The sequence below is a fragment of the Spermophilus citellus genome (genome assembly GCF_964194105.1).
Source record: "Spermophilus citellus genome assembly, chromosome: 12".
NCBI lineage: Eukaryota > Metazoa > Chordata > Mammalia > Rodentia > Sciuridae > Spermophilus > Spermophilus citellus.
Genome location: NC_138198.1, coordinates 105,701,823 through 105,724,510, shown reverse-complemented (window position 1 = coordinate 105,724,510; position 22,688 = coordinate 105,701,823). Strand labels below are relative to the sequence as shown.

Sequence of the window (22,688 nt, the reverse complement as noted above, 5' to 3'; positions counted from 1 at the left end):
CTCCCTTCAGGCTGGGGGCCGTGGCACGTCAGCTGATTCAGTCTACCACAGCCCAGGGGTCCTCTCCAGGATAGAGCTGGGGTGCAGAGGTGTGTTTTAAATGCTCAGTTCTGGGCTGGGTGTGGCTCAGTGGAGGAGCCCTGGCCCAGCACACAGGCGAGGCCCTGGGTTCTACGCCCAGCATTGCAAAAACCGAACAGATGAACGAGGAATGAGTGAGTGCTGAAGATCAGCGGCTGTCATCACTGCCCCCTGCCAGGTTCCCAGGGCGTTGGCTTTGCTACCTCAGGGCTAGATATCCTGCCTAGAGAGCTGAGAGTCCAGGAAGCGACCCACCTGGGTGTCCCAGAGGCCCAGCTGGCTGACTCCTGAAGCTGCAGGCACGTCTTACTGACCCCCTTCCCACCCCAGAGCCACACACCTGACAACGCAGACGGTGGCCACTTTTCACAGGAAGCGGTCACTTTGTCCTAGGGTCCCGCGGTCCCTGGGCCTCTAGCTTCTCTGTGGACTGTGGGAAGCTGCCCCTGAGACCCATGAAAACCTGTGGTGTGCATTCAATGTGCACAGAGAGTCGGGTGCCCTGTGGGGCCGGAGAAGATGGGGCAGCCAGAGGCACAGGCGGGGCTCTGGGCTTCGCAGAAAAGCTCACCAGTCTCCACGGGTCCGAGAGTGGTGGTCCTGTGCCACCCAACACCCACCCCAGGCCAGGACGCCCAGCAGGCTTCTGTCCAGGCTCCCCCAGGACAGACCAAGGGTCAGAGGTAATTTCCTCTGCTTATTCTGACCCAAAAGACAAAATGCGCTGGCAGGTTCAAGTCCTTGTCACCTCTGTCCTTCTGAGCACTCTCAAGCTCCAGAGGGAGCCTTAGCACCTTCGGAAGCCACCTTGTCCAGTGCCACCTCCCTATTGAACAGTCAGAGAGGTTGTGTCCACATATGCCTTGAGACATCCCAGTGGGTCCTTGACTCCGCTGCCTAAACCTTGGCTAGTGCCCCCACCGGCCCCCACCAAGATAAGAGGAGCAGAGCGCTGGGCAAATTAATGGAGATGACACTTCACAGGGCCATCCACAGCCCAAGGTATACTGCAGGTGCTCAATATGGGTTATGAGGAGGAAATAAAGGAAACTGAGAATTCCCTCAATCCAAAGCAAGTGTCCACGACGTGTCTGACCAAGAGGCACAGGGCCCCTCCTGTGTGGCTCCTGCAGAGGTTGAACACAAGGGCACCAACCGGGCACCAACCGGGCACCAAGCGGGCACGGGCTCTCCCTGCCCCGGCCCAGCCTGACAGGCCCCGCAGAGGTTCAAGCTCATGGGATGACTGGCGTCCCTTGACATGGCCTTTGGCACGGGCACAGATGACTCATGGGGTGCTCCGATGCCAGATATTTTGAGAAAAAGGAGACTTTTCGGGGGCTTTGGAATGACCCTCCGTGACCTCCCCATGGGAAGGGTGTGTGCTGCCTGCTAGCCCTCCACTCCGTCTCCCCTGGCTTCTCGCAGCCCGGGAGGGAAGCGTGTGGAGACAGCCGGGGCTTTTGCATGGGCTTTGGAATGCTCAGAACAATGCGCTTCCACCCTGGGTATGCCCGGCCGGGCCAACACGGACATTAGTCTCCATGCCTGGCATGCACACCAGCTCAGGGGGGTGTGCGGGAGCCAGGAGGAGATCTGGGCCACGGCCCGTGGGCAGCGGTGTTCTCTCAGGCCCCTGGGCCTTCTGGAGGCCCAGAAAGCCCAAGTCTCTGGGACGGCTGAGATCCCAGGGGATGATTCTACAGGGTGGATTCTGAAGCCCCCACAGATGGCTTCATGGGATGGATTCCTGATTTGTCCAAGGTTCTGACCCTGCACCCTATTTGGGGAGTAACATGGGAGCCAGAAGACCAGTCAGCCTCTTGACTTTGGATGAGCCTTGGGACCTCGCTGAGCCACTTCTCTCATCTGTCAACAGAGGGAAGCCTTCCTGCCCTGGGACCCACCTTGATTGACAGAGGAGAATGCTCATCCTCCAGGACCGAGGATTCCCTCACCCTCTTCCATCACTGAGGCCTTTACTGAGCATCTTCTAGGTACCAGTTGTGATGGGAGGAGCTGGGGGCAGGAGGTAACTGAGCCAGGATTCCTGCCTTCCAGGAGCCTACAACTCAGAGCTGCCTGGAGCCCCAGGAATCAATACCAGTCCCTCTCTTCCCATCCTCCATAGAAGACGAACTATCAGCAACTCCAGTTCAGGAACTCCAGAACTCTGCAACAGGGGAATGCCTTTTGATTTTGCAAAACCTTGAGAGAGAATGTTTCTCCTTACAAATAGAATTAGAGGAATAGCCCAGTTCCTCTACCTGAGCCTGTAAACATGGGACCAAGAAAGGGGGCAGTGTGTGGGAGACATGGTGGGAGTCGGGTGGACACAGGCAGCTTAGGTAAGAAACATCCTCAGGACTTGAGACAATATTCTGATTTACTATTAAGGGCAGTCAGGCCAGAAAATCCGCGTGTCCCTCCTGGATCTAAAAATCATTTCCAGAGACCCCCACAGAGTTGCCACCCCATTGAGCTTCTCTGTATTGAAATCTCCAAGCACAATGCTCAATGGTGACTTAGCCAGAAACTCTAAGATCAGTCTGTCTGTTTCTCAAGCTTGAGGTCAGCTTTTTAAGAGGTCGTCTGCTCAAAGGTACTGGTGGAAAGCAATTTATTTTGAAATCTGATCACAGGCCAGATTCTGATTTTTTTGCGTTGTCTTTTCACAACAGCCCTGCTGTGTTCACGACTTGGTGAAGATGAAGTTTTGTTTTGTTTTTCCTTTTAAAAAAAAGAAATCACACCAGTGTAACTCCACATCATACCCAGCCACCAAAATGGGAAGTTATACTCCGTGTGTGTATGATATGTCCAAATGCATTCTAGTGTTGTGTATAACTGAAATAAATAAATAAATAAATAATTAAGAAAAAGGTATCGCATCCTTCTGTTAGATGTGTTGTTGGCAACGGTTGCTAGGGAGGGCTGGGTTCAGTTACAGACACACTGATGCCTGCTCTAATAATACTTCTCTCTGCATAGCTCAGATGCAGACACCTCTTGGCTAAACAGGGCACACACATTTCGACAGAGGAGGGCTTGAACTTGCACTACACAAGCATATCTCAGCAAAGGAGCACTCCCTGAACCCACAGAACCGCAGGCCTGGGGCGGTGCTGGGCGGAGGGGGCTCAGGCCTCCAATTCCTGTCATTCCAAAGGTCCCATAAAAAGAGGCACACTCATTCTTCACTTCTCCCTGAAATTGGAGCCCTCCTCCTTCCTCCAATTGCACTGCGATTCCCCGGTGAGGATCCAGGGGGATTTCTGATGGCCTCTGCCCTGGGCAGCCCACGTTCTCCTGGAAGTTGGAAACAGTCAATGCGCAAAACCTCTGCAATAGTGAGGTGGGGGGCCTTGGTGCGACCGGGTGGGGTCAGGTGGGCCACGCTAGGGAGCTGATCACTTCTTCAGCCTTCCTGGGTGGCACTGCCTCTGGCCCAGCCTGGCAAGGTGGGTGAAAGTGAGGCCTTTTCTAAAACACGTACTGGTCAATCCAACCAACATGAGGCCAAGAAAGAACAGACCAGGGGAAGTCGAGGAGGGCGAGAGACGGAGCCCGCGGGGGAGAAGGGGCGGCTCTTACTGTCTTGGGGAGGAGTCTCAGGAGGACGGCATGGAGCAGGAGGAGGCTCTGTGTCAGCAGCTAAGGTCTCCCTGTTCTCTCTGTTGGGTTCCGAGTCCTGCGCATCACTCAGTTAAGAGCCCGGCACCTGACAGATTGTGACTGGTTTACGGTGTGCTGGGCAGATCTGGCTGGTCCATAAGTGACAATGACGGAGAGTCCCGGTGTCTCTGGGCCAACTCCCTAGTGGTGGCACTCAACCTTGGCTGAACCTAGAATCACCTGAGGGATTCTTTAGGAAAGGATGCCCTGGGGTCCCGTCCCTGAGAATTTAGTTCAATGTCAGGTAGGACCCCTGGGCCAGCTTGTTTTAAAAGCTCTCCTCGTGATTCTAATGGAGAGCACCTGAGAACCCACAGACCTAAAGATGACCCAGCATCAGTCATCTTGCAGTATTCTTAGGCTGGATCCCCACTGTGGACAGTCACACTGACAAGAGATTGTGCCTTAGTTTACCCATCTGTGAAGCTGACCCATTACCCTCAAACTACCAGTCCCAATGCCTTGCTGCTTCCAAGTGTGGTCCCTGGACCAGCTTCACCAGCATCAGCTGGAAACTTATTAGAAATGCAGACTCTCAGGCCCTGCCACATATACATTGCATCGGAATCTGCATTTTAACAAAGTCCCAAGACTGATTTTGAGCTGTGGGATTGGTGACAGGAGTCCAGAGACCCTGGGGTCCACGGCACCGTCACGGCTCATGAGGGTAGTGGTTCTAAGTTCCCTGAGAGGATTTGGTGGGTCTGGCTGGGAAGAACTGAAGGACCTTTGACCTCCCCCTATACCCCATTCCCTACTCTGTGGGGGCTGCACCCCAGCTTGACGTCCCTCGGGCCTCCGCTGGAGAATAACAGAAGAAGTGGCCTCTCTCCCTCCTGTGTTGCCAGCTCCCACCACCGAAGGCCAGGCAGCAGGAGCAGGCGGCCAGGAAGGCCTGGGGACAAGACAGCTGCTGGGAGCGGAGCTCAGGGGCACTTCACAGCCTGGCCCCTTTGCAGCCAGCACACTAAGCTGCGTCTCAGAACTTGGGCGGAGACGTGGCCGCCAACCTGGCCACAGGAGGAGCATCTCAGAGGCTGCAGAACAGAACCAGGGCCTGGCTAGAGACACAGAGCCAAGTGGGCCTTGCGTGGCTGGAGCTGAGCATGGACCCCATGGGAAAGGGGAGGGCAGGGCGCTGGGCCCAGGTCTCCCTCTCTCTGCCAGGAGAGTTACCCAACCAGGTGTGGCAGAAACTCAACGGAAGCAGACGAGGGGCCCTCTCGCGGGTGTCAGGAGAGACGCAGGTGGGTGCTGAGCCTGCTCCTTGCTCTTCTTGGGCCTCTCTGGTCTGGGTGGTGAGTGACCCTGAACTATGCTGCCTGGAAGTTCTGCCACATCCTGGGCTGCAGGACCAATCAGACAGCTGGGCTCCCTGCGGACGGGCCGTGTATTCAGGGTGCAGCACAGACAGTGGCCTTCCCAAGACAGCAAGCCAGAGGTGGCCTAGGTGAAGCCTCTGGTCACACCCCTAAGGACTCCTCTGCAGCTCGCGGGAAAGCTGGGTTGTGGGTGGTGAAGGTGGTGAGTGGTGGCCTGTGGGGTGAGCCCCGCGCTCTCCAGCCAGGCCCATGGCTACTGTCACACCATGGGGACAAGCCCTGAAGCTCAGAATGGGGGTCGTGTCTGCCTCCAGGGGTTCCCTTCTAGCTAGGACCATAGCTGTCCATGGGCCAATGGCCTGGGAGAAGAGAGGGGTAAGCTTCTTCCTCTTCTGACATCCATTTCCCCATGGCCACCAAGGCCTGCCAGCCCCAGGACACAGAGAGAAAGGAGCAGAGGGGGTCCCTGCCTTCCCGAGCTGGGAGGTGGGCAATGACAGCAGGGACCCTGCATCGCGTGCTCCTGGGCTTCCGGGGAGGAGTCCCCGTCGCTCCCCACTGCACACCTCTAGAGGACAGGGCTGCCTTTGGGCACTGCCCACCGAATCCTCTGCCTGACACAGGAGGACACTTACGCTAGTGACTACCTGGTGATAGGAGCCCAGAGTCAGGGGGTTACAGCAGGATCCCTGGCGATCTGTGCCCAAGTGCCACCTAAAGTGTGAGTATGAGTCACCCTGGCAAAGGGCCGGGTATCTGGGATGCGAGGGGCAGTGAATTTTAGTTGGTGGCGGGGGCAGGAATGGGGAAGGTGTCCCTTCGGATACAGATGGAGGTTCAGCCTTGCCGCAGGGTGGCAAGAGCAGAATGTGGGAGTTACTGGTTCACCTCTGCCCCAGACACAAGGTGGCATCAGTAGGGTAGGCCTTTGTCACATGTCACTCATGACAGACCTATCACAGAGTTACAATGTGGGGTGAAGCAGTTGGCAAGAACTAAGATGGGGGTTGGTGTGCTAAGGACTGCTTCATCCAGCAGCCAGGCCTGGGGATGTGTGAAAGGGAAAGGCCCAGATGGGTCACTTCTGCTCCTCCGGTGGCCCAATTCATCTCTAGCAGCCAGCAGGGCCAGACCACAAGGTGCACCCTGAGGGGCGACTGCAAGGCGGGGCTCCCACTGCTGACCCTTGCCGACCGCGCAGCCTTAGCCAGGTCTGGGCTGGTGCCCTGTCGTCAGGTCAGTGCGTTTCCCACCCAGGGAACGCCCAGCACAGTGACCCTATGAGAACCTGTTAGCCGGGGGATGCGGATGGGACGTCAATGAGTAAAACGCAGCTTGACAGGCGCCTTTCCTGCTGGGACCCCTGGAGCCATCCTGAGCCAATGAGCAGATTTTGTGACTCACAGGGAAGTGGGTGCAGGGGGTCACAGAGCCCCTTTGGTGGCTGAGAAGTCACAGGATTGATGCTCTGCTGGACATCTAGGGGCAAGGCCACTTTACCATGGGTGGCTAAAACAGATGCCTGATCTTGGGCAGCCTCTGCAGCCAGCCAGCGTCCTGGGGTACCCTGTGCCCTGGGACTGTCTGCCGCTGAGGTGGCTGGGTTACTTGGAGCTGGCAACCATGGTCTAGAACTCTTGCTTCACCCTGGCCCTTGTTTGAAAAAAGAAATAATCCCCAAGCCGAGTGCAAGGCTGAGCTTGTCCACGGCTCCCCGGTGCCTGGTGGTACATGGCGACAGGCCTCTCTGCCTGTCACCCTCTACACTCTCCCAGGACATTCCGGCCTGCGAGGAACATGCCCAATGTGCAAATCCCTCAGGTAATGCGGGAATTCATCACCAGGGGAGCGAGGGCGATCCAGGAATGGGAACCTGATCAGCCCTGGAGCTGGAGAGAGGAGCCCAGGCTGGCCAGGGAGGCTCAGGTTACAGTGCCCGGGGCACACGGGAGAGGAAGGACGGACAGCAGGCGTGGGGCTCGGCAAGCCGCAGGTGGATAGAAAGAAGTGACCTCCTCTTGCTTTTAGCGAAAAGACGGCAAATCATAAACTAGGTGGCTGAGACGAAGGTGGACATGCTACCTTGTTTACACCTGTGGTCCAGGCGCAGCTGTGAATGGAGCCCCTTGGACTCCCAGACGAGTGGCAGTTTAGATGATTGACCTGTGGTCACCCAAGTGACCAATGACCTGCGTGTGGTCTCTTGGGCTCTGCAATCCTACGTCCACAATGTCTAGGTGACTGGACTTTATTTGAACCAGCAGCTTGATTTATATCTCAACTAATCTCTAAGGTACAAAGTAGCAGGAGAGATGGCTTCTGCCCAGCCCTAGTGAGGCCACAATGCCACGATACCTGCCATTTATCCCCAATGCCACCAGTTCACCTACGGCCACCCACAACGAAAGAGCAGACAGATGTGAGACAAAGGGGTTACAGAGTTCAGTCTAAGTGCACAAGGCCACACCCACCACACATGCACTGCCATGACCATGGCTGGACCTGGTCTCCACGGAGGCAGGAGTGAGCAGGACTGGAGCTAAGCTGAAGGGATATCGAGTGGGAATGCACCAAGGACGAGGCAGTCTTGGGCTGCCATGCTTTCCCTCAGCCCAGGACCTGCAGTGCGTCAGCAGACAGGCCATCTGCGTCCTGTCCCCCCAAGGCTCTGCTCAAACCCATCTCAGTCCCAGCTACAACTGCACAGCCACCACGCTCTGAGAGGCTGACCCTGGGGAGAGGAGAGAGGTCCACCGCAACTTCACGTCTGCTCAGACGTGCAGAGGTCAAAGCACAGAGCCAGCCGCCGTCTCCCGTATCATGAAAATAGAAAGCGGGAAATGCTGGTTGAACAAAAAGCACCTATAAAATTATATTGGTCCTTTGTAACCATGGAGCACTCACACAAACACACACAAAGCCGGCCACTCATCCCTCGCCCCTGACTGCCTTCTGATTTTCTATAATTAATCAGGCAATGGAGGAAGGAACTTGGGACAAGTTCAAGTGTGGTCAGAACTTGCAGCCTCCTCTCTAGTAATAACCCACGGCGTGCGGAGGGGCAGGGGGCATGAGGTGGCAGCTGCTGGTGTCGGGTTACCTGGAGCATGTTGAGGAGCAGGCTGCGGAACTTGGTCCCTTCCACCATGAAGAGGGCCATCTTGTCACAGAGCTTGGCAGCCGTGAAGGCGAAGCTGCGGTCCGACACGGCCTTCTGGTAGATGGTCCTCACGATCTCGCCCAGCATCTCCTCGGAGTTGGTGGAGTTCTGGGCCTCCTCCATGAAGGTGGTGAGCTTGGCGTCCACGTCGCTGCTGTTGTTCCGCATGCTGTTCAGGATCTCGATCAGCTTGTCCATCTTGTTCTGCTGGGGGCTGGTGGTCTCCACGGCCACTTCATCCTGGGCATGTGGGAGGAAACCGAGCGTGGCTGAGCGCAGCAGAGGTTTCTGTGGGAAGCGGGTGGCCTGAGGGAGTGCGGGCTGTCACCCCAGAGGAAGGACTTGAGGTCCTTTGGGAACGCTTACCCACCAAGGGCCCGCATGCCCCAAATGCTCTTTGCTGATGTTTTTCTGGGCCTTGGTGACACCCTAGTTGACATTGCAAGTTCTAGTTCCTACCCAGGATTCTCATATACATTGGAGTTTTGTCTGTCTGTTTGCCTATCAGAAAGGATTTAATGGGATCTATTTATTTATTTTCTGTGGTGCTGGGGATTGAACCCAGGGCCTTGTGCATGTGAGGCAAGCGCTCTACCAACTGAGCTATATCTCCAGCCCCGATTTAATGGGATTTAAAAAGAAGGAATATGATCACACATCTTATCTGAACAAAACAGACGAGAGCAGAAGACCAGGCTGGGAAGGTGAGGAGGGTACAAAATGCCTGCAGGGGTGAGAGGTGGCCCCGGTTGGCCCTACGTCCTCCACAACCTTCTGTTCCCAATGCCCAGGGGTGGTTGTGTTCTCTGGGCACAGGGTTCCCTGTGGAATCCTCCCTGGCTTTATGTCCTATGGAACTGAGGGCTCTCTGCACACAGATGCTACACACCAAGGAATCTTCGACAGTGTCACTAAAACCCCTCCCGCCCTTTGAGTTTTACTGGCTGAGACCAGGCTAGGGGCTGGAAAGAAGCAAGATGGCATCTAGCTATCTCAAAAGTATGTACTCAGAACAGCAGATGGGTGGCCAAGAATGCAGGCGACTTCACTGCTGAGATGTGAAATCCAGTCCAGGGGCAGGATCGGGGTTACACAGCGATACCCCTCCTGCTTTTGCCCTGTTCTCAAGACAAGCTTTTTCATGGGCCTGAGCCTGCACCCTCCTGAGGACAGGCCTCACCTGGGCAATTCCTGAAACTCATTTATGGGTGCTAGAGAAATGCCTGATCTGTTCCATTGTTCCACGTACCTCCCCACCTTGACCACCTGGGCCCTCGGCAGGACCATGGTCTGCGTGTTGAATAACACCCATGAGGGACGTTACGTGTCTTATTTAATCTTCACAGTCTCTTTGCAAGTGGTGGGGGGCATATTATACCTAGTTTGCAGAATAAAATGGGCTCAGAGAGGTGGTTGACTGGCTTACGGTCACCCAGCCAGTCCAAAGCAGGGTGAGGACTGAGCCTGGATGCTAAAGCCCGAGCGGCGTCCCCCATGCTGCTCTGCGCTCTGCTTGGCAGGCCCCTGGAGAACTCAGAATCCTCCCCCATGGCTCTAGAAGCCTGTCCTGGAAGCTCTCGGGGCAAAGCCACACGCCGGCCATCAGCTAGGAGGCTCAGCCAGGAGGCCCACTTTGGGATGTCAGGAAATGAGGGAGGATTTCTTCTCAGCCTGTGGCCCTTGTCCCCACAGGAAGGAGGAGCAGGGCTGGGCACTTTGGGGCGGGGAGGGGACACAGTGTGACACTTCAGCTTTAAGGGCTGATTTGGGAAGAGGGTGCCCTGCCTTATTCTGCCTGAGGGTGAAACTTGGACCTGGCTTCCAGGCAAAAGGAACCAGAGGAGGAGCCCAGTACATCTCACTGTGGGGATGTCCCAGAAGGAGGACTCAGGAGGCTCTGCCCGCTGTGCGGGGATGGCTGTGGCCATCAGCCTTCCTCGGCGAGGGTTCCTCTCCTCGGCAACAGTGCCTGTGCCCTGGGTGAGTGTGGAGGGGCTGGGGCAGTGGTCGCTAGACCGGGCACAAGGGACATAATGCTACCACTGACAAGTCCCCATTCCTTTTCTGGTAGCTTGGTACTCTGTCCTCGGGTCAATCAGTGCAGGCTGGCACTCGTGGACGCAGAGGCTGGGCCTCCTCGCTTGGCACCTTTGAGCCCTTGCAGGCTGCTAGGAGATGAAGTCGGGGAGGGCAGGGTGGAGGCCAGCCTGCTCCCACGCTGCCTGGCTCCTGGCAGGGACAGAGCCTGCGAGGGACTCACACTGGGGAGAAGCAGCCTTTCGTCTTATTGCCCAAGTTCCACGTGTCCTCAAATGTTCCTTAGCATGGTGGACTCTGACCCCCCAAAATGCTCCTGTGCCCCTCCCATCACCCCAGCACATGCCCCTCCTGCTCCTCCCCAATGCTAGCTGCACCTTTGGGGTGACCAGAAGCGGGGAGCCCAGGATGTGCTGAGGGGTTCCTGTAGAGCTGGCCATGGCTTGCCCGGTGGTGGCCCAGTGGCATCCACCCAGAAGCCCCCCCACATAGCTCCCTCTCCTCCCGCCAGAGACCACCTACCAGAGCGCCTACCTCTCGCTGTCCTCCCTGGTGCAAGAGAACAACAAAAAGTCAATTACCGGTACCTTTTCTTTTAGCCTCCGCCGCAGCCTGTCTTTGGAAGACTGGAGCAGGGTGATTCTGGGCCGCTCCCCCACGCGCTCAGGAGGGACACTGTCTTTGTGCTTGGTCTCGGCCTCTGGTCCCCCCGGAGGCTGTGGTGGCAGCCTCTCAGGAGCTGTTGGGGTGAGGGTGTCAGGGCTGCGGGGGGTTTCAAGGCCACTGTTCCTGGTGTCCCCTGGGGTGTCCTCAAGTTTGGGGCTCTCGATGGCCACGGTCTCTTTGGCGTTGCGGTGGGCTCCTGCCTCCCCCTTGTCCCCTGGAGGGTGCTTCATGCTGCTCTGGTACCAGCGCCGGTTCTGGCTGTAGCCGTGGTGGGTAGGCCTCCCTGAGGCGGGGGCCGCTGAGCCCCCCTGGTAGGATTTCTGGTGATCCCTGTTGTGTTTGGCACTGCCCGGCTGGTGGTCCCCGTGCTGTTGGGGCTTGTTCCCCCCTGGAGGTCTCTGCTGCCTTCTGCAAAGGGAAGGGGAAAGACAGAGAGGGGGGTCACCGGTGGGCCGGCCAGGGTCCCCGCATCTGAACACCAGAGGAGGAAGTCACTGCCTTGCTCCTTTATTCATTCTCTCAAAAAACAATGATTGAGAACCTCCTACCTACCAGGCTTTGTGACAGAACAGCCAGACAGGTGGCTGGCATAGAGAGATTTGAGTTCCTCTTTCACTTAAAGTCCACATTTTATTCATTTAGCAGATGTACAAATACACATGCACAGGGAACAAAATCTGAACGATCTAGTAGAAAACACGGTGAACCCTCCTGCTTCTGTCGCCAGCCACCTGCTGTATCCTCTGGCAGCAGGGTTTCCTGAGAAAACTCAACTGTGGACCCCATCCACCACCTCCAGAATGTGACCACCTGGAGACAGGGCCTTTAAAGAGGTGATCAAGGGAAGATGAGGATGTCATCATGTATGACCGTGACAATGGGAAGTCATACTCCATGTATGTATAACATGTCAAAATATATTCTACTATCAAACAAATTACAACAAATAAAAATAAAATAAATATTTTTTAAAAAGTTCAGATGAGGATGTCACAGTGGGTCTTCATTCAATATGACTGGTAGCCTTATAATGTGAGGAGATTTATTTTCTTCTCCTCCTGGTATTGGGGATTGAACCCAGGGCTGCTTTTCCACTGAGCTGTACCCCCAACTTTTTTGATTTATTTATTTTAAAAATTTGAGTCGAGGTCTCACTAAGTTGCTGAGGCTGTCCTAGAACTTGGGATCCTCCTGCCTCAGCCTCCGGGAGTAGCTGGGATTATAGGAGTGCTCCACCATGCCTGGCTAGTGAGAGGAAATCTGCACACACAGCAGGGGTGCTGCACACAGACATAGGACCCAGGGAGAAAATGGCATCTGCAGGCCAGGGAGAGAGGCCTCAGAAAAACCAGCCTGGCTGACACCTTGATCCGGGACTTCCAGCCTCCAGAACTGAGAGGAAATCAATATCTGCTGTCTTAGCCACCCAGCACATGAATACATTTAACACGATGGTTTGGGGCAGACAGGCTCCCAGTTATTTTGACAACACTTTTCCAATGAGGGAACAGCAAGACAAACCTGAGCTCTGCACCAGGATGAATGACAACCTTTTGATTTGTGGACCGGAAGCAAGTCAAAGGGTGAGTGGGGTTGGGGTGGGCATCCTCACGGCTTCCAGGCCCACACCTGACGCTGTGTCCTGCCACTCCCAGCACTCGTGTTCAATCTCAATGTCACCCCCAGGTTTTCCATGCCGTAGCGTCACCGGCAGCGCAGGTGGGGAACAAGATAGCCACACCCCTCAAAAGTCATGCAGTGGTGAGAAATTGGCAGAGAGACGTCACCTTCTCCAAAATGAGTCTCCACCTCCTATGTGACCTGTCTAGCATACAAGGGGCCTTCACTGCAATTGCACTTTATGAACCAACTTTCAAGTGATTGCTTATTACTTAAGCAAACTCACTTTCACTGCACTTGATAAATTTTTATCTGTAAAAATTTGGGGGGGTCTCTTGGGTTGGGATTAAATGCATTCTTTCTTTCTCACTAAAAAATTAATGAAAAAAATTTTCCATTGAAAAGCTTTCCACTTGGTAGCATGGCTTCATTTATTTATTTATCTGGTACTGGGGATTGCACTCAGGGGCACTTGACCACTGAGCCACACCCCCAGCCCTATTGGTATTTTATTTAGAGACAGGGTCTCACTGAGTTGCTTAGTGCCTCGCTGTGGCTGTTCAACTCGTGATCATCCTGTCTCAGCCTCCAGAGCCACTGGGATTACAGGTGTGCGCCCCGCGCCAGGCAGTGGCATGGTTTTAGATAAATTAAAATGGTCAAAGGAGGGACAGACATGTGACTTTTAGTTTCCACCCAAAAAGTAATTTACAGCACATTGTATATCAGGGGTAGAAATTAATATAATTTTTCGGCGGGAAATCTGACAATTTGTTTCAAAAGCCTCTAATAAATGCCCCCTTTGGACCTTGTTATTCCACATGTGGTAATGTATCCAAATGAAGTAATCAAAGATGTGCATAAGGATTTAGGCACAATGATATCCGTCACAGCCCAAACTGAACATGGAGTAATTAAGGATGAAGCAAAATAGTTCACTCTTGCTGAGGGAAGTAGGGGTCCTTTAAGGCAAGTGCTTATCTGCCTAGAAAAATCTGGAAGGATACACTCGAAAATGCTAATGGTGGCTATCTCTGGGAGATGGGATGTGGATTCTTCTTTTATTTATGTTTTCTAAATGAACATGATTTAATTTTCCGAAATTAAACTTTTTATTGCGAGGCAATTCTAGATGCACATGCATTGTAAGAAATAACGCACGGCTTGCCCACTTCCCCTCACGTTAGCATCTTCCACAACCATAGCACAATGTCACAATCAGGACTTTGACAGCGAGACAGCCAAGATACAGAACACTCCTAGCCCAGGGGTCCTCCGGGTGCCCTTTCGGAGCCACGCCCCCATCGCTCCCACCACCCCCATCCGTGGCCTTTGGCAACCACGAATCCATTCTCCACTTCTATACTCTGGAGAATGTTGTATAAATGGAATCAGATATTTCTGGGATTGGCTTTTTTCACTCTGCATAATTCCCTGGAGACCCACCCAGGTTGTTGCCTGGACCGGTTTCTATTTCTATTTCTCCATTACTGGGTGGCGGTCCCTGGATGGACGCTTCGCAGTGTGCCTAACCATTCACCTGCAGAAGGACATCTGCAGAGCAGTTTGGTCCTCTGCATGGAGTCTGCATCTCCCTTGGATCAACGCCAAGGATCAATGCTGGATCCTATGGTGGTCACAAATCTAGTTTTCCAAAGAGGTTGAGCCTTCCCACCTTCCCGCCAGCACCGCAGGAAGGACTTCAGTCACAGGTCTGTGAGTGATGCTTGAGACGCACACTTACTCCTGTTTGGGGGATTCCAATGGCATGGATGTCAGACTTTTTGTCACGGTCCCACAGGCCCCTGAAGCTCAGTTTGTTCCCTTCCAGTCCCTTTTCTCTGTCCCTAGTGCTGGGTGATTTCTTCTGTGACCTCTCTGGTTCATGGTTCTTTCTGTTTGTGCCCTTTCGTTGGACTTTTCATTGAACTCTTAAGCTTCCATTTGGTTTTTCTTGACATCTTCTACTTCTTTGCCAAGACCTGAGTTTTCATGTTTCAACGGGACTTCTGGGTGTTCTTTGGAACGTTTTTTTGGTGATGACCGCTGTAACATCTTCGCTAGATAATTCTAACCTATCAGCTTGGTGTTGGCCTCTGTTAATCGTCTCTTTTCCATTCAACATAAGATCTTTCTGATTGGGGGTATGACCAGCGATGTTCCATTGAGACCTGGACCATTGGGCACGATGATGAGACTCAACCTGTCCTAGCTGGCCTCCTCCAATCTTGCTCTGCCTGATCATTGTGCAGTGGGGGTGGTGGTGATGGGAACTGCTTTGTCACCGCCCAGTGTGAGCAGAAGTCCACCTTCCCTAATGGGCCTTCTCTGGCACCCAAAGGGGGCTCCTTATCATTGCTGGGAAGGAATGGGGGTTCAACTCTCCACGAGGCCGCCAGACACTATCTCAGCATGGATGGGGGCTGGGGGGGCGGGGAACCTCCTTTCTGCAGGGAGGGGTAGGGATTCTTGGCTCCCCGAGTGGCCTCCAACGGCACAGAGAGAGAGGTGCTTTCACCCCACAAGATGGAAATTCCACTTGGTCTCTCTGATACCATCCTGATGGCCCAGGCTAGGTCCTTCCATAAGTCTTCCCCGAGTGGTGGGTGGGGCCACTGTTTCTTCTGGGGCTTCTGGCTGCAGAGTGGTTATTGCCTAGAGGGCTCCGTTCCCTGGCCTTTGGCTGGAGTGAGTCAGCTTTGGTTGGGGCTTCTTTGCTCATGCCTCCTGGTGTTTCTGGGGTTCTGGTTTCTTTAGATCCCAGTCTGGGATATATGAAGCCAAGAAGAAAATTGAAAGAACTCATCCTGGTGCTATTCCTCAGGTCCCCAGGTCCCTGGCCTGTCTGCCTTCCAAACATCTTTCAGAGTCTTCTTCTGTCTGTCCTTCCTCTTTCCTATCCATCCATCCATCCATCCATCCATCCCTCCCTCCCTCCCTCCACCTCTATCTCTGCAGCAGTCATGAGGAACCCCTTTGGGTGTCAAAGAAGGCCCAGTGCAGAATGTGGACCTCTGCCCCCACTGGGCAGTAACAAGACAGTCCTCCTTGTCCTCAGCCTCCCCACCGCATAATGACCAAGCAAAGAAGACTGGAAGAGGCCAGCTGAGACAAGTGGGCAGACTTCATCATTGTGTATGCGTGTATGTATAAATATGTAGCGCCCAGGGTTTTTAGTGGTCTGTACCTACTCTAATGATCATTATAACAAGATCTATGCAGTCTGTTACACTGAACTGAATCCCACGACCAGGTGTCCTGGGCACCCTCAGGAGGCCTGTGTGGTATTTTCATCTTCGTCATCCACCTTCCAACTCACTGGGTTCTGGTGACATTCCCAGGCAAGCACCTCTCTGCCCTGACACTGGGGGGTGGAAGAGGAAGCACCTCCATCCCCCCAAACCCTTCTGTGATCCCTGACACACCTGAAATCTTCAGTCTCACTCCCCGGGTGTGATGGGATCAGGACCGTGAGCATGGCACCCGGGAGAGCTGGGCCCCTGTTGGCAGAGAGGACCATTGAGTCCAGCTCCTCCCAGTGGCCTCTAGATTGCCCAGAGCTACAGTAATGCCCTTGAGTTCTGGGGGCCACTCCCTCCTTAGGGAGCATGAGGCACCCACCCTGAGAGAGCAGAAGCTCCAGGAGGGCGTGGATGTGGCTCAGAGGTAGAGCCCTTGCCTGGCTTGATGGATGGAGAAGTCCTGGGGTCATTCCCAGCACTGCCAAAAAAAAGGAACCCAGGGTCCATGCCGGTTCCTCAGGGTGCCTTTGGTGAATTCATCCTCCTTTAATTTTTCAATTACTTTTAACTAACGGGCCCTTTCTCTTTCCATTATCTTTGTTCTTTGAATGTGGGTTATTTTTTTAGCCCAGAGGGGAAACTTGGAAATTCCCTGGCAGATAGCATTCGATTCTTACAACTTTTGTCATCCTTATTTAGAATTTTTGTGGCGCCTGTAGCTATGGCCCAAGAAATGTCCCTGAAGAGTGGCTGACCGAGCCCTTCCCAGCATCTATCTTGGAATTGTCTCATTTCCCACTGGCGATGCCAGGGATTCCCTTCTCTGCCCAGCAGCCTCCCCCTGTTCCCAAAGAGAGAAGAAAAAAGAAATCGACTCCTGTCCACCTGGAAGAGGAAGGAAGTAATTTGTACATGGCTGGTGGTCAAGGGTTGCAGAAAGAAATCCGTTAGGTCTTGTCGCACTTTGGCTGCGCCTTCCTGGGAATTCGAATGACCTGGAATTCCACGTCTTCCTGGTTCAAAAGACCCTGGAGCCAGCCGCCCCACCAAATCAGCAGTGACCAAGAATGCGCCAGGTCCTCCGGTATTAGTGGGTGTTCCCGGGCTCACTCTTGCTGGGGGGCAGCTCCTTTGTACATGTGGAGGGCCATCCAGAGGTGGGAGAGGAAGCCAGGGAGTGCACCCTCAAGTGTCCCCTTCTGACCAGAGAGGCAGGACTACTGGATTCATAAGAGGGGGCTCTGGATGTAGAACAACCCAGCAGATGCGCTGTACTGGGATGATCCTGTAGGAAGAGCCCAGATCTGGCTGGAGGCCGGGGGGCGCAAGGCCTCTCTCTTTTCCTTTCGAGCAGTCAGATCAAGAACCCTTCTTCCCATTGTTCAGATGAGCCAACGGAGGCTTAGTGAAGTAAGGTCCCACAGCAGAACTCTCCCAGCGGCTGCCAGAGGGCTGAGCCTGTCCACTCATCATGGGACCCAGCAGCCACCTCCGGCCTCCCATGTGCCATGAGACCTACCCCTCAGGAGAGCAGGGCTGAATGACCACTCAGACCACAGGAGGCCTGAGTCCTCTGCCCAGGAAGGAGCCGAGAGGGCTGCTGAGATGGCTGGGGCAGGCTTGGTCCTGGGCCTTGTTCCCCAACAATGGAGCCCTCGGCTTCCGCACTCTGGCCATTCACAAATATTTGTCAGTGGTCACTGGTGGAGCCGGCCCAAACCAGTACCTCTCTCTTCTGAGTTTGCTGGCGCTGGGTTTCGTCGATACCTTCTTAGGGCCAGCTGGCTGCTCCCCATGAGACCTGTGGGTTGGGGTTTGGCTGGACTGGGACAAGTTGCTGTTGCTCCCAGCAGCCGGGCCAGGCCAGGAGGCTGCGTTTGGTCTCCGACACACGAACCTGTGGCCCCAGGTCGGGGAGCACACGGGACCCCTACCTTGGCAGCACGGAGAGCAGCAAGGGCACACATGGCCTCTCTGGGGCTTACCACCTGCTTGATCCTGTCCTGGGGACTTCTCCTAGGGAGGGGGACGGCTTAGGGGACAGGAGTGATATTGTTGCATTTGGACTCCCGGTGGTACCTGCTCAGCACCAGTAATGTCAACTCTGGTTTTTGGTCTGTTCATTTATTTAGCTTTGAGAATGGCAATTGTCGGGATTTTGGATTTTTCCATCCTTCATTTCGTTTATTCTTTCTTCCTAGGGTTCTGAAATCAGATGTCTTGTTTGACTCTAACACTGCTCTTTTTTTTTTTTTAATATAAAAAAACAATAAAGTTCTCGGGACACCACAGCTACATTTTGGGAGGTGGGTGTAGGGAGAATAACTTCACATTTTTTTTTAAATGGTTTTAACAGTGGTCCAAATGGAGACAAACGTCTCTCTGTTCGTTTTTTATTTCATAATCGTTCCCAACTAGATATTCCAAGGGCCACTGGCTTATTATGGTTCTCTCAATGTCGGACAGTTCACCACATAATTTGTAGGTCTGCTTAAAATTTTCTGAAAGCAAAATTCCGAGGGCAAGCGGTTTTAAAGCTATGCCTGGGCTCATATTTCTTGCTTCAGGAAAAGTGATGACTGCTCACTACTAGCACGGGCACCTCCACTCCGGCCCACCTCGACATCGCCTGCGCGGGCTCCGGCCTTCCCTGCCCCTTGGCTGTGAGCCTTTAGTGGCAGAATTTTTATTTATGTTTTTGGTACTGGGGATTGAACCCAGGGGCGCTTAACCACGGAGCCACATCCCTAGCTCCGGTTTGTGGAATGATGGGGAAGCTTAACAAGGAAAACCAGGGGGACACTCTCCTCCTTCTTGAGGGAGTCAGCTGCAACCTACTCAGAGCCCGGCTGGCCCACTCCTGGTTGCTTGGCCTGGGTGATTTAACCTCTTCAGTCTTGCTCCCAGCTGCGTGTACCCCTGCCTCAGGGGTGACTTGAGGATTATCTGAGAGTTTTAGATATGAGACAAGCAAGGTTCAGAAAGGTTGCTTTATTCCCTTGGGGTTGCTCCGCGAGTTGGTGGCAAGACCCGCACTGCTTAGCTCTGTTTATGCTTAAACTTGCTTTCTAAAATGCTCTCTGGTGGCATGGAAGGGACGTGCGAGATCTTGGTGCTTGGTGGAGAACAGGGGGCTTTGCCGCAGAGTGTATGTGACCGAGTCACCCGTAGTTGCCAGGATCATCTTTGTCACCATGGTGGTAGCAGCAGCAGTGTGCGGGCCGGTTCCTGAGGACTGCCCTTGCACCAGGCCCACTCCTGCAGAGCTCTCCTCCCCATCCCAAGGTGAGAAGTGAGGGTATCAGGGACCCCCCTGCAGCTGCAGAAGGCTGACCATGCTGCTGACTCTCCTCCAGCCAGCAGAGTGTGTAGCTCTCTGTTTGCTCAGAGTTGGGTAGGAAACAGCTCAGGGCTGAGGTCTCTGCCACGCGCGCGGGGCAGAAGTTCCCCTGGGAGTTTTGGTATTTTGCAGGAAGGACAAAAGCTTCAGTAATCAGACGTCTCCCTGGCCCAGGGAGTGCTCCCGACAGAGCCGCCAGGGTCTGACGGACTTCTCTGCACCCTGCAGGCAGAGAAAGACCTCTCCCAACTGCAGAGCCAGCGAATGATGGGAGAGGGCTGCACCCGTTAGCATCCATTAGTTAACTTGTTCTGAGGCCCGCTCACCTGGAGGCTAATGGGAGACTCCATGGGCTTGCCCAAGGCCACAGGGACCTGGGGACACTCTGAAGGACGCTGGAGACCATGTGATAAAAGCTGCTGGTCCCTGGGCCACCTCTCAGCACTCCCCCACTCCCATAGAGCTTCCAGGCCCAGGTCCTCCCAGGATCCCGTCCCCGACCCCTACCAGGACTGCAGTCTGAACCTGCCCACAGCACATCCCTGTCTCTGCCACCAAACTGTCCTGTGTGCTCCTCTGACCTGCCCTCAAAAGTATCCCCTTCCTGCAGATGCAGAAGAACCTTCTCCAGATCTCCTAGGTCTGGCAGGGCTGTCACCACAAGGAGTTTAAGATTGGCATGGTCACACACAGAGAGACAGACAGACAGGAGTCTACCAGTTAGAGAGACAGACATCCAGCTCACAACCAGGGACAAGGGACGTGAAGGAAGGGAAACAGGAGCACAAGGCCCTGGCCTGCTCTGTGGACCTGGAGGCAGGGCTGGCCCTGGGACCCGGGGCCCCCAGTGCATAATGAAACGGGTTCCTTATTCAACACAACTGAGAAGTTTAGGAGAGACACATCAGACCATGGGTCCTTCTGAAAATGGGGCCCTGTACAGGTCACGAGGCTGATCCTGCCCTGAGGGATGTCCCGAGGCAAGAGGACTAGAGATCTCATGGATCCACAGAAACACCCACCAGGTACTTACGGTGTGAGAGACCAGGCTTTCCTTGGCCCCTAAGAGAGAGGTGTGACTGTTTACCCCACCTCCCAGAGCTTGGCAAGGCTCAGAGAGGGTAAAGAACAGCCTGAGTACACATCACTGCCCTAGGTACATGTGGACTGCACATAGAGTGTGACACTCACTACATGGTGTACAACCAGAGAATTGAAAAGTTGTGACTGCAAATTGGTGCCACCACTCTGGAAAGCAGTTCAGAGATTCCTTAGGAAACTTGAACGGAACCACCATTTGACCCAGTTACCCCACTCCTTGGTCTATACCCAAAGGACTTAAAATCAGCACACTATAGTGACACAGCCACATCAACGTTAAAACAGCTCCATTCACAACAGCTAAACTGTGGAACCAACCTAGATGCCCTTCGGTAGATGAATGGATAAAGAAACTGTGGTGTATATACACAATGGAATATTGCTCAGCATTAAAAGAGAATAAAATCATGGCATTTACAGGTAAATGGACGGAGCTGGAGGATATCCCAAAACCCCAAGGCCGAAATTTCTCTCTAATAAGTGGATGCTGATCCATAATGGGGGGGACATGAGAGAAATGGAGGAGCTTGGATGGGGCATAGGGAGGGAGAGGTAGGGAGGGGGGTGGGGGCAGGAAGACGGTGGAATGAGGTGGACATTACTGCCCTAGGTACATGTGGACTGCACATAGGGTGTGACACTACATTGTGTACAACCAGAGAAAGGAAAAGCCGTGCTGCAGTTGTGTACAATGGATCAAAATGCCCTCTGCTGTCCTATATACCTAATTAAAAAAAAAAAAAAAGAACTGGCCTGAGGACATACAATTTGCAAGCGTCAGAGTGTGGGTTAGAACTTGGGGGTCTGGCCCTCCACCCTGCGCTCCTGCTCTAAGGTTCTAAGGCATGCTCCGGAGTCCTGAGGCCTGGGACAGCCTGTGCACTGCTGTTGAGCCAGCGGACCCCAGGCCTTGGCCAAAGTCACTGGGTGGGGGCCACGGGCTGTCCTGCGGCACAGAGGGGTGCAGAAGCGTGGGCCAGACGGGCAGAGGGAAGGTGGCTGGCTGGGCCGGACCCACCAGGGGTGGGGAGGCTGGAGAGTCTGGGAAGGTTCTGGATGGGGCCTTTGGAAATCCGGCCTCCGGCCTCTAGCCTCGGCTCCGCTGTGTCTGGGGAAAACCGCAGAAGCCACGCGTGGCCCCTGGGCTTCCGCGTGTGCTGGGAACCATCCTTTCCCCACCGCAGCCGCTGCTGCCTAAGGCTTGGGCCTGTGGGGCGGGGCGGGGGCTGAGTTTGGGGGTGGCCCCTCTGCTTCCCGGCTGCACTTCGGAGCCGGGGATGGGGAGAACTGCAGACTCCTGCTGCTGTCCCCGACTTCGGGAGGCACCAAAGGCTGGGAAGTGGGTTCTGGGGGACAGTCGATGGGACCGCAGGGCTCGTGATCTCAAGGCATTTTGGAGGCCCTCCTCTCAGTGCTGCGGGCAACCCGGGGCTCTTGGCCCACTTTGCCCAGATGGCTCCAAACCACCCAGCTCCCCTGCAGGATGGGGACGCTGGTCCCACTCCAGGTCCACTAGGGTGGGCTCCCACCTTCTGCACCATGGCGGCCTGGGTCACGGGGCCCGTCTGAGCTGAGAGTGCATTAAAGCGCAGGGAAGCCTTTGGGGAACAAAGGCACATTATAAATACGAAGTATTATTTTTGTTCCAGGGTGAATCAGGCATTCCAAGAATCCTCGGCCTCAAAGTTCTGAGGCAGCGTGATGTCATGGGAAGAGCACGCGGCTGCCCTTGGGAGTTGTCAGGCTCCACGTGAACCTGGTGGCATGGTTCCAGGGGAAGGCCCTCGCCCTTCCGCTTGGCCCAGACAGGCCCTGCAGCCTCCTAGGTCCAGCCTGTGGACCCTCACTGCAGCCTGCTGGCAGGTCTGGGCATTCCCAGAACTCTCTAGTCGTTCAAAGAATGGACTTTGGAGCCAGACCCTCAGAGTTCAAGTCCTGACACACTGCACTCTGCTGTGCAACTTTAGCAGAGTTCCCTAACCTCTCTGGTCATTAGCTTCTTTATGTATAAAATTGAGAAAATTGAAAACCCATCTTATGGGGTTCTGAGTTTTAAAGGATTTGACTTCCTTTAGGTCAAAGTCTGGCCACCAGCATCCACCTCAGCTGGCCTTGGTTCACTCCATGAGTGACTGACTTCAGTTGATCTCCCAGGACCCCATCTCCCCACTGCCTATTTTAATGTCACCATCTCCACACAGCAGAGCAGCCTACAGTTAGGAGAAGCTGGGGCAAGGAGGACGGGGGATGCAGAGAAGACCCTAAGAGCCATTTTGAATCCCGAGTGAGCCCAGCTGCAGAGCCTCTGTGTGAGGGGAAGTGGCCAGTGGAGGGAAGGCACAGGACAGCTGGAGTCACCAAGGGGGGGACTTCTCACGGGCAGGGGTGCCCACGGTGGTAGAGGCTGCCTGGGACTGTTGTGAGCTTGCAGCCACAGGCCCAGC

At 54.5% G+C, this 22,688-nt stretch overlaps 1 protein-coding gene and 1 long non-coding RNA gene across 6 annotated transcripts in view; one reads left to right on the top strand and one right to left on the bottom strand.

The window, feature by feature from the left end:
- The window catches only part of CTIF (cap binding complex dependent translation initiation factor), a 266,106-nt gene that overhangs the window by 81,314 nt on the left and 162,104 nt on the right, over positions 1-22,688 (bottom strand). For 3 of the 5 annotated variants that reach the window (XM_081262627.1, XM_081262626.1, XM_081262629.1), the window contains 2 exons: positions 10,857-11,349; positions 8,179-8,478 (listed from right to left, as the gene is read on the bottom strand). In XM_081262627.1, coding sequence (XP_081118753.1) covers positions 8,179-8,478; positions 10,857-11,349 — 793 coding nt within the window. The remainder of the gene's footprint in view (positions 1-8,178; positions 8,479-10,856; positions 11,350-22,688) is intronic. The other 2 variants (XM_081262628.1, XM_081262630.1) reach the window with 1 other exon arrangement.
- LOC308631957 lies at positions 1,678-2,859 on the top strand. Its single transcript, XR_014018401.1, has 3 exons — positions 1,678-1,845; positions 1,961-2,078; positions 2,763-2,859. It is a non-coding gene; the product is annotated as an uncharacterized lncRNA (long non-coding RNA).